The 12,428-nt window shown below is 38.6% G+C and overlaps 1 protein-coding gene across 2 annotated transcripts in view; it reads right to left on the reverse strand.

Annotated features, from left to right (window-relative positions):
* AOAH (acyloxyacyl hydrolase) overlaps positions 1-12,428 on the reverse strand; it is a 243,487-nt gene that overhangs the window by 136,322 nt on the left and 94,737 nt on the right. For both annotated transcript variants that reach the window (XM_026509300.4, XM_026509309.4), the window contains exon 3: positions 2,485-2,551. In XM_026509300.4, coding sequence (XP_026365085.3) covers positions 2,485-2,551 — 67 coding nt within the window. The remainder of the gene's footprint in view (positions 1-2,484; positions 2,552-12,428) is intronic.

The raw sequence follows: 12,428 nt of genomic DNA on the forward strand, positions 1-12,428 counted from the left end.
TATCTGCATGCATTGCCCTCTTTAGCTTCTGGGACTTTTTCCCACCCGCCTCTCAGGTTCCCTGATCTAGACCCAGCAGGACCTGTCTGGTAAAGCTGACATTTCCTCCAGAGTACCTGGCTCATACTAGGTATATAAGCAGATTCAATTTCTTTGGCGCAGTCTAGTCATAGCTCATCTGTAGTGATACTTTTGTTCTTTTAAAATAATTCAACAAACATTTATGGCAGGCCTTCAATATATACTGAAGACTCAAATATAGCACCAAGCCCTGAAGATACAAAGCCTTCTATTTCCTTCCCTCCCTCCCTCCCTCCCTTCCTTCCTTGTATTCAGTATTTTGCTAAGTACCTAGAGATGCAGAGATGAATAAAATGCAGTCCTGGCTCTCAGAAGGCTTTCAATCTAGTTAGTGACTCACAAAAGTCCATGGAGGATGAATTTACACAAAGATGTGGTAAGTGCTGTGCTAGGGTTTGCACAGGGTCCCAGGAGTGTGTGTGTGTGTGTGTGTGTGTGTGTGTGTGTGTGTGTGGTGTCAGCAGTGGGAATGTCATCTATCTTAGCCTGCAGAGGGTCAGGAAAGCTTCCAGAGGAAGTGACCCTGGAGCTGAGGTCTAAAAAAGTAGAATTTGTCCGGGGTGGAGGTTTTGGATGCACCAAGCAGGGGGAACACCTTATGCAAATGTCCCGAGGCCAAAACCTCTTGGTGTGTGTGGGGAATTACAAGTGATCTGGAGTGTGGAGGGATGAATCTGAAAATGTCCTCAGGGACTGATTTATAAATAGCCCTGTGTATGTCACTACAGAATCCTGCAAAAGTGTGAAGACTGAAGGATTTTATGTTTGTGCCACATTAGTCTGGTATTTAAAAGATATTTGGCCAACTAGTATGCGGATTGTTGACCTGCAGGCCAACGGGCAGGCCTGCAAGCCTAGAATCCAGTTAGGAAGTATGAGTTAAAAAGAAAGCGTCTCTGCCTTCCAAACCCTCACGGTCTGGGGCTCGATAGAAATCATTTACCATAATAGAGTGAGGTACATATTAATACAGGCAGGTGCACAGCAAGCCCTAGCACTGATTACCACTGTGGACCGTATGATTTTAAGTTCCTCCTGTCTTTAAAATTGTGCAGCTCTAGGCTACCTACTTGTGGGGAATGATGCCTCTGAGCCTCTCTGCTTTGAGGCTTAATGGCATATAAAAGAGGAATCACGTAAGAATATTCATCATAATACCAGTAAACAACCCGAAAACCCATATGGGAGAGTGAAAGAATAGACTCTCGTAGAGACACAACATTCTATATAGTCAGAAGGAATGAACCACAGCAATGACACTATGTTATGTTATGGATGAAACTTAGACACATAAATCTAAGTGGTAGGTCCCAAAAGATTATATTCAATGTTATCCTCTCTTCATAAATTAAAGAAATAACTAAAATATGTTTTAAAGAAATATATATATAATAAATACAGTAAAATTCTAATTATTTTATGTAATTATATTACCATTAATTATAATTATTAATCATTAAGATATTAATCCATTAATATTCTATTAAGATTACTTTTCTACATTATATTGACATATACTTCTTATATGCTAATTGTAATTAATATGTCATTATCAATTATTAGCATAAATACATATAGAAATTTAACATAATATATTAACATAAGTATATATACATATATACTAAAACTACAGAAAAAGGAAAGCAAGAGAAAGATGAACATGGGTTTTATTACATGGATGGAGAAAAGCATGAGAATGAATGGCAGAGGGACTGGATGGTTAAATTATAACCAAGTTTCTAGACTTAGTTTGGGACGGTGGGTTTGGAAGCTAATCACATTATTCAAAGTTAATAAATAACTAAATAATAAATATAAGAAAGCCATGTATGGATCCTTGATGAGAAAATGTCCTGAATAGGAAGGAATATGATTTATCTGATCCAGTGCACCTAAGCTCAAAAAGGAAAGAAACATAAGAGAATGAAGGAAGCAGACAGATTATAACGGCACCTGTGCGGGATTCTGAGGGGCACCAGCTGGGGCTAGGGAAGCGGAGAGGGCCAGGAAGCCCGTGAGGGAGGAGAGAGGAGAAGAACCTGAGAACATAGCCTGGGACCCAAGCTGGGAGAGAAGAGAAAGGCTGGGACTCTTTGGGGAGCTCAGGAGAAGGGGCTAAATGCTTAGGTCCGGACGTAGGCTCTGCTTACTTCTTGGTAAAATTCCTTCTGAAAGGCTCTTGAGAAATCGAGCCAGGGGCCACACTGTGACCCAAGGGGAGCTTTTGGGGGACAACAGATCTGAGTCAGGTCTGAATGTTCCACTACTAACAAGAACAGAAACACAGCTCAAGCCCTTGTTCGGTGAGTACATCCTGCTGGAAGGGGAACCGGCTGCCTGGCAGCTTTCCTGTTGCCCCCACGTCCCTGCAACTGACCCAGGTTAATGTGCCGGCATACTCACAGTTTTATGATGTCCGGTCCAAACATTCTTATCACTAAATAGCAGGTGGTCTTCAAGAACAGCTTCTCTAAGAAGAAATAAAGAAGGGGAAATAGATTATTTTTTATTCTGATGACTTTAACACATGAGTTAAAAATAATCTTTACTAGGAATTGATGCTGAATAATTTATCATTAATTCAAGTGATTATAAGGGTTTAGGGGAAATGTTACAGTTAATGTATTCATTAAAACATCATCTTAGGTTTATGTGAATACCACTTTGTTTACCATACATGATAAACATCACCAGTTTATTACAAAAATACAGTTAAATTTTTGGGTTTTATTTTCTTTTGTATAGCAAGGAACCTCTGAATGTTGCTTAAGATCTCCTTTGTTGAAATAAAAGAAATAGGACTCACTTTAAAGTAAACAATATGAAATACAGCTTTGTTAAAAATGCTCTTCTTTCGTGTTCATTTGGGAAAAAAAGATCGCATTTTGGCTATTTATTTTTGGCCTTGGTATTCCAGAATTAGGAGACTGTCAAGATCCCTGCACTTCCATCTACCCCAGAGAACACAGACACACAGACACTCCCCACCAACGCACACAAACACACAACACATACACACACACACAAACCAATCTCTTTCCTCTCCATTGTGACAGTACAGGGATGCTTTGTGGATTGATCTGTACAATGAAACTTGTGAACTCTCTAGTCCTGTTTTTCCAGTTTGTGAGTCCACTGTGAAACCTTGGGAATTAGAACCTTAGCACAATTAGGACAGATGGGCCGTCCTGGGAAGAGCTGGGAATCTCTCCCTGGTGAGAATTTATCTTGTCATGCTTATCTCAAACTGGGCTACCCACACCTTGCTTGGAGGACAGGGTAGTGAAAGAACAGGATAAATACGGGGAAATCTCTCTAGGACTTCATTTGTGCTCAATAGTAAATAATGTAAATATTACTTTTGTATTACCATAGATCTATTCATAGGACTTTTTTTTTTTCTACAATAAAGCAGGAACTTCAAACATACTATGCTTTTGAGGTAGGAATTTAAAACTATATCCCCACATTGACCTTACAGAAATGAAAAGAAGCATGGGGTAATACCATGACATCTGATGTCAGCAAATTAGATAACTAGATGAGATGGACAAATTCCTAGAAAGACAGGCTGCCAAAACTGACTCAAGAATAGACAGACAATCTGGATAGATGTATAACAAGAGATTGAATTAGTAATCAAAAGCTTCCCCCAAAGAAAAGCCCAGAACCAGATGGCTTCACTGGTGACTAGTACCAAACACCTAAAGAAAGCATCTGAATAGATTTTCTCCAAAGAAGATATATGAATAGCCAATAAACACATGCTCAACTTCTTTAGCTATTAAGGAAATGCAAATCAAAACCACAAGGAGATACCACTTCATACCCACTATGATATGCTATATTAAAAATGACAGATAATAGCAAGTACTGATGTGGAGATATTAGAATCGTCATACACTGCTGGTGGAAACATAAAATGGTGCGGCCACCTTGGTTAATGGTCTGACAGTTCCGCAAATGGTTCAACATACAGTTGCCGTATGATCCAACAAGTCCACTCATAGGTATATACCCAAAAGAATAAAAAAATACATCTACACGAAAACTTGTACACGAATGTTCATAGAGATATTATTTAAAATAGCCGAGAAGTGGAAACAATTCAACCCAAATGTCCACTTACAAATGAATGAACTAAGTGGGCTATATCCATGCAATAGAATATTATTCAGCTATGAAGAGTAATGAAGCAACATGCCACAACATGGATGGATATTAAGAACATTATGCTAAGTGAAAGAAAGGAAATGTCCGGAAGAGGTAAACGCATGGAGACAGAAAATAGATTAGTGGTTGCTTAGGTCTGGGGAGGATAGATATTTGGGGCGGTGACAGCTCAGAAGTGCGAGGGTCCTTTTTCGTATGCTGAAAATGTTCTAAAATTCATCATGGGGATGGATGCCCATTTCTGGGAATATACTAAAAGCCATTGAGTTATACATTTTAAATGGGTGAATTGCATAGTATGTGAATTATACCTTAATACACATGTTTTAAAGTAAAAACATCTCTTCCCCCTGGGTGCTCCTTTCAGGGGCACTGCAGTGGAGAGCGTCAAGAGCCTCTGATGACATAGGACTCAGAGCTTGGATTTCAGCCCCTGTCGACCTGCTTCTGCCCTTCAGTGGTTTACCCTTTCTGGGTTTCAATTCCCTCATCTGAGAAATGTGCGAAAGGGATTCAGTCTCCTTCACTAGCCCATCTAGGAACTTGGGAGAATTATGTAACCGACATTCAAAATTACATGAATTGGCAAAGCACTCTGCAAGTGAGTTTCAAGCATGCCTAACGTAGAACTAGTTTAGCCGAGAGCTGGGCAATATTTTCCTCTTGCAGTACTGCTTGAAAGAGAAAATATGACTTCTTTCTGGTAAAATAAAAGATGGTGTGTGTGTGTGTGTGTAATTTTTTAGAACCTTGTTTTTCTCAAGTTGAAACAAGTGGCTGCAAGTTTCTCCGTGTTCTCTGAGTTGGACCATCCGAATGATCCATTTCTCGAATGGATTCTGTGATCATTTCTCAGATAAATTCTGTGACGATTAAGAGTGGGGGGCTCCTGGAGCAACAGCAACAGCAGCATGAGATGGCCCCTTGACAGCTAAATTCTAGATCAGCACAGAGTGGAGATAGGCAAAGTCTCCAGGGCAAGCCGGATAGGGCCCAGTCAGCATGATCAGATGTAAGCTCACCGTTACTGATACAATCACAGAAAAGATTGTTACTGATGCAAAATGTATACAGTTAAACTGTGACCAGGAAGGTACAAGAGCATTTAATTTCTACAGAGTCAGACTTGGAACAGCACAGGAGAAAAAAAATGTGGCCATTCCCAAGGGCAAAGGAGGGTTAAAAAGGGGCAAGTGAGCCATCATCATACATTAGGTGTACACATGTGTGTGAATAAAACCCAGAACATTATAGGTAGTAAGTCACCTTCACATTTACCATGAAGAAGTTTCTCATCAGAAACTTTTGAGGAAGTGTTTGTTCTTACCCTTGTTCTATAAGGAGGAACGTTAAGGTTTAGAGAGCTTAAGGCCCCAAATCACAGATCTATGACATGGTTCAGTAAGAGATTAAATTTTTTACTCCAAAAGCCCATGTTATTTGTAATGTGCATTTCAGCGTACTTAGGACATTTTATTTGCTGCTTCATCTACTCCAGGTATGGCAGGCTTTGTGATACATTAAGTACTGGTGAGAGATTTGAAGCACAGGGAGATTAACTGACCACACAGCTAGTTTTGAGGCTATGTTTTCTAGTTTGTTTGTAGATTTTCAGAACCTCCAGAACGCGAGGAGAGTTGCCTTCCTCATTTTAAATCTACATGAGTTTTTAGCTATCATAGTCCACGAAGATAAGATGTTTGCATAGGTGACCCCAGAAAGTGAAGTTCTAGCAAAGGTCTCAGGGCGTATGAGTCTGCTGACCCCTAGGGAGAATGATTCCATTAATCATTTTCCATTAACAATTCTGAGATTCTTCCAAGGTGTTTACTAATGAAAGCCAGAGGCAAAAGCAGCAGGTGAAACTGAAGGTCAGTAATGCTTTGCAGAATTAAAAAAAAAAAAAAAAGAAAAGAAAAGAAAAAAGAAATCATTTTCCCAGGCAAGGAAAGGCCAATGTGATTTATTGAGTGATTATTCTCAAGAATGTTGCTTACATGCTTTCAGTCTGCTAAGGTTATGTTTTCTGAACTTGTTTTGCTTTGGAGGTAAAAGCAAAACTATTTAAAAATAATTTTTAAAATCATACCTGTGTGTTGAAGTCCATAATTTCACTTCCTCTGTCCCCCATTCTCCTGGCTCACCAGACAGGAGGCAATACTGGGTGCAATTAGGCACTATGGTTCAGGCCTATTCTGATTTCAAGAAGGAGAAATCCTGAGCTAGGAGACTATCTTTGCCACCCTCTACAATCTGCATGGCCATTCGGCATGCTGGGTTCCACATCCATAACATGGAAACAGTAATGCCCACCGGCATTACAATGAAAGAGCACTGAATACCTTATTTCTATCCAGAGGTAAAGCATTAATTCATAAAACGAAAATAACCCCAAGCAGCATTCTTAATCCTTTGAAATTCCTTCAACTGAAAGGTAACCCACTGTGGAAAACTGAAATACCTACTTTGCTTCCCTTGGTAAAGTGTCAACTTTTATTTTACCAGAATCTGAATTTCAGCCTCTCATTTACCTCAGCAGACTCTGAAATGTCCTGTGCTGAGTTAGCAGGAGCCCAGACCGGACACTGAAGACCAGGAATCTTGGTCCATGCTGTGTTACAACATTCTAGGACAGTAGGGCAGGGTCATCTAGGAAGGAAGATTTTTACTGAGCCTTTCATCTTTGAACAATACTATGGACTCTGAGAAACAAACTGAGGGCTTCAGATGGGAGAAGGGTGGGGGAATGGGATAGGCTGGTGATGGGTAGTAAGGAGGGCACGTATTGCATGGTGCACTAGGTGTTATATGCAAGTAATGAATCATCGAACTTTGCATCAAAAACCAGGGATGTACTGTATGGTGACTAAAATAATATAATAAAAAAATATTATTATAATAAAAAAAATACAACTTTGCCTAAAAAGAGAAAATCAAACACCAGGTACAAATGGTGATATGTGTGAGTGTGGTCTGTTACATGGAAATGACAACCAATCAAAACAAGTCTTAATGATAATTATGACTATTTTTCACTTTTTTCCTTTTTGTGAAATGGTAATAATATTTTTCTCTTCTTTCTCTAATTCAGAGATGTGAAAAGACAAAGCAAGGTTTATAATAGATTATGAATGTCCAGGAATAGGGGAATGGGTCAGTAAAATATGGGACATTTATATGGTGAAGAACTGTAGAGTAATTAAGAGGCTTGACCTAAGTCTCTATGTCTTAACATAGATCTATAGATCTCAAAAACATATTGCTGAGTGAAAAACAGAAGTTGCAGAGCTATGCATATAGTAGACATTAATATGAAAGTAAAATCCCACATGGGGAGGATTCTGGAAAGATGATGTTGGAGGCAGTAGAGTTTTGGAATTTCTTTGAATTTCTACCTAAGTGGTGGTGGTGGGGGGGGTGGCGGTGGAAAGCTCCTGGATAGAAAAACCCAAAACCCATGGACAATTGTTATAACAAGAGTAGGTATCTCCACGAACCCTGAAACCCATTTAGGCAAGGATAAACCAATCACAGCTATAAGATTTGTGGGTTATTAATGTCCACGTGGAAGAAAGTAAAGGGAAGCAATGGAATGCCAGAGAAACCTGAGAATAGGTGAATCCCCAGGTAGCCTATAGGTATTACCTAGAAAGTATGGCGGGCCAATGAAAGAACAGCAGGTGAGACCGGGAGGGGTTTTGCCCACTCTGACAGCAGATGAGTGCAAGGGGCTCAAGGCAGAAGGACTAAGGGGTTGGCCTGTCCAGGCATCTACAGATTGTAGAAACTGACCGCCAGAGCTCCTCCCCAGAACAGCGTACACACTGAGGAGGAACTGCTGGGTTTGGAAACAACACTGAGCTGGACAGAAGCAAAGGAAAGAGCAAAATCCAGATAAAAGTGTGCAGGGGAACGGTCAGAAACTCTCTCAGAAAGCAGGCTGCTGTGTTTTGTGTGTGTGCGTGTGTGCGTGTGTGTGTGTGCGCGTGTGTGTGCGTGTTAACACTACAGAAGAACAACAGAAAAAGTTCTGTGCATTTAGAAAAGTACCCTGAACCACTTCTCTTTTTAAGAGTTTTGGAAAACTAATTTCACATAAAAATGAGCAACAGAAATGTATCTAGGTCAACTCCCATACAAAGTTATTATAAGAAAAAAAAAAGAATAAGGAACAGAATCACATCCCTATAGAGAGCAAAAGCATGCCAGAAAATCAAGCCCAAAAAAGGATTAAAACATAACATAGTATTTCGAAATGAGCTAAGAAGCATTAATAAAATGCTATAAGTCATGAAAGAACAACAGAAGTCAGAATTAGAATAACTCAGACATGGACTAAAAGAACTCAGGGAAGAATACAAGATTGTAAGAGAAATGAAGTCTAAATTAGAGTGAACACAAGAACTGAATAAAGTCTTAAGAAAAATACAACGTGAAAAAGAGAAAAACTTTCAAGATAAAAAATAAAGGGATAGAAAGTATTCCAGAGAGAGGCAACATACTGAGGTGAGGCAAAGAAGATTCAAAATATGGATATTAGAAATCCCTGAAAAAGAAAACCAAATCAAGGAAACTGAACAAGTAAACAACTTTCCCGAAATTATTAAAAAACCAAATGCACTTGAGAGCATACTGCATGCCTGACATCAACATACAACTAATACCAAGACACATTCTAGTTAAATGACTGAAGAAGAGGAAAAAGAAATCTTTGAATTTCTAGGCGAAAATAGCAAGTGACTTACAAGAAAAAGGGAATTAGATTATCAGTAAGTTTTTTTAAAGACACATTTAAGATACTTAGGGAAAGAAACTGTGTGCCAAGGATTTATATACCCTTTAGAAAAACAACTGACTTTCAAGTGTAAAGGGCACAGTTTGCTATTGACATGCAAGAATTCAGGGAATATTGTTCCCGTGAGCCCTTCCTGAGGAATGAGCTTTAGACAGCAACTCAACTAGAGAGGTATTCTCATAAGGGCTGATGGTGAACATCGATCAAATAGTTGCTGATGGGATTGAGCCAAAGTGAGGGTGGGCAGGGAATGGGTATTGTACGTAATAGCTGTATGCTCAGGTCATATAGTACAATGATTATAAAGGGTGGAGAAATGGGAAAAGTATACGCAAAAAACAATTTTAACTGCTCTCTGTGATTATAAAGTATATTAATGGTAGCAGTACTAGGATTGATATTCTAAGACTGTTATATGTGTAATGAGGGATAGGTGAATGAGTAATTATGGGATATTTTATCACTTTGTCCTTGAGAATTAGGACTTCAAGTGTGGAAAGAAGGAGATAAAGATATGATAGAGAGGAGATTAAGATGAAAATCCTGTGGGGGGAAAAATTCTGTAGTCCTGAATTTGAAGTGTCAGTATGAACTCATTAGACATTTTGTCTTAAAATTATATGTAATATAGGTAAATATATGTATATGTAAATATATGTATTTTTTCTAGCATTGTCTACTGAAGAGGCCTAGAAAGAATGACCAACTCAGTAGCAATGAACATTTCTACGCACCCAGATTGTGGTCTTAAAATACTATTTCACTAACGGAAATCAGAGCTTTTGAGAGAAATGACTGATTTCAAGCTTGGCTGGAAATGTACAAGACAGGGCTGGAACATCTTGCCATATCAGTTAGCGAGGAAGCTATCAAAGGTTACTTAGGCTTGTGTCAAAAGGACTCAGGAGCCAACCTGAAGAAGTTCCCACTGGTCAAACATGAGACAATTTGAGTTACAAAAGGACAGTAATTGAAATAGACCAAAACTCATGAAATATGTATAAATTCAAGAGTTCATAATGATATTTTAAAGAAAAGTGATTGACTACTATGGGATGATCATAGAAAGGCAATGAATTATTTGAAAACTGGCAAGTAGAGCAAAGGAATCAGGCATGTATCTGGCCTTTCCTACTATGAACAATACCATGAGTGACTGTGGGGAAAACATGTCTAAAATATGAGGATGAGGGAAAGTGTCTCTGACTCATTTCCACCGCTAAATATCATATAAATGACATATTAGAATAGCACCATTTTGCAACTCCCAGTGAACTAACAGATCTGGTTATTGAGCATCAACAGCTACTCATATCACAAAAAGAAAAAAGAGAAAACCACATTTAATTGCCTCCCAATGAGAGAAAACCTCACCACTTACAGTCTTGCCAAAGAAATCAAACTGGAGTCCGATCAAGCCTCTGGATCTAGCTCCAAATTTACAGGAAATACAGAACACAGAGCAACATACTCAAACACACCACAGGAAAGCAATCCACAAAATCCAGACTGTGGGAAACTCTACAGGGCAAATCCCACAATTAAATTACATGGCAAAGAAAGGGATGGAAAGAAAGCTTGTAGATTAAAATAGACTTAAAAGACATACCACAAATTTTAAACTAGGCAAGACTATAGTGCAGGGAATGCTCACGTGGATGACAAAACTATAAAGCAATGCAAAAAAAAGGGTACAGTAAAATTCAAGATGTTGTTCCTTTAGGCAAAAGAAGTGATTTATGATGGGATGGGGCTTCTGGAGTAGCTACCTATCTGTTCCTTCTTGACCTGGGCTATGTTTACCAGGTAAGTCACCTTTTAATAACTGATAAAGCTATGCATTTGTTCTGTGTGGCTTTCTACCTTTGTTTTGTTCTACCAAAAGCAGGTTAAAAAATTACCCATTGAACAATACCATACATTGTTTATAGATTCATGCAAGTGAAAGTATAAACCTTGACAAGAACAATACCCATCAAGTTCATATGAGTGGTTCCCTCTAAGGAGATGGGAGGAGAATGGAACTGGGGGTAAGGGGAAGCCAAAGGGTGTTTCAAGTTTATCTGCCACATTCTAATTCCATAAAAGAAAGATGATGTAAATATGTCAAAACGTTAGCAATGGTCAATCTGGGACATTGTAAACACGTGTTTGTGTATTATTCTCTCTTGGTCTTTAGTTTGAATTCCAAGAAATTTAGCTCGTGAATACATATTGTGACTGAATGCAATAAATCCTCTAGAAATGCTTTGGTGCTGTTGGCACAGCGTGCTATGTAAATCTAAGACACAACCGCCATTAGCCTAGCTTCCTTACTTTGAAAAAAATTCATCCTTGATGAATTTGTTTCTTAACATTAAATGAATGACAATTTGACTCTCAAAGAAGTTTACCCAATGTGACTGTTGACCTAATAGTATTCTACAGGGGAAACAGAATCAGTATTTTCTTAATTTTGTTGAGATTGAAAGAGAAATACAGAACTTTTTTTTTTTGTAATCATTTTTAATCATTCTAGAACATGGAGATAATTTTAAATTATGATTTAATCATCAAACATAATACCTATTCCACCCAAATCTGTAAATTTGCTAAGTATGCTTTCTATTCCTTTTTTTAATTTAAATTTTAGGTAGTTAACATACAATGCATGCTGATTTTTGGAGAATTCAGTGATTCATCACTTAAATACAATGAATGCTCATCGTACCAAGTGCCCTTCTTAATACCCATTGCCCATCTACCCCACCCCCTACCCACCTTCCTCCATCACCCCTTAGTTTGTTCTCTTATCAAGAGTCTCTATGGCTTGTTTCCCTCTCTCCTTTTTTCCTTTTCCCCCTTCCCATATATTCATGTTTTCTTTCTTAAATTCCACAGAGTGAGTGAGATCATATTGTATTTTGTCTTTCTCTTATTTCACTTAGCATAATATACTCTAGCTCTATCCATGTCATTGCAAATGGCAAGATTTCACTCTTTTGATGGCTGAGGAGTATTCCGTTGTGTATGTATACCACATCTTCTTTATCCATTCATCAGTTGATGGATATTTGGGCTCTCTCCATAGTTTGGCTATTGTTGATAATGCTGCTATAAACGTTGGGGTGCATGTATCCCTCTGAATCTGAATTTGTGTATCCTTTGGGTAAATACCTAGTAGTGCAATTGCTGGGTCATAGGGTAATTCTATTTTTAACATTTTGAGGAATCTCCATACTGTTCTCCAGAGTGGCTATACCAGTTTGCATTCCCACCAACAGTGCAAGAGGGTTCCCCTTTCTCTGCATCCTCGCCAACATCTGTTGTTTCTTGTGTTATTAATTTTAGTCATCCTGAGAGGTGTGAGATGGTATGTCATCATGGTTTTGATTTGTAT

Source organism: Ursus arctos, unplaced genomic scaffold, assembly GCF_023065955.2.
Source record: "Ursus arctos isolate Adak ecotype North America unplaced genomic scaffold, UrsArc2.0 scaffold_3, whole genome shotgun sequence".
NCBI classification, from domain to species: domain Eukaryota; kingdom Metazoa; phylum Chordata; class Mammalia; order Carnivora; family Ursidae; genus Ursus; species Ursus arctos.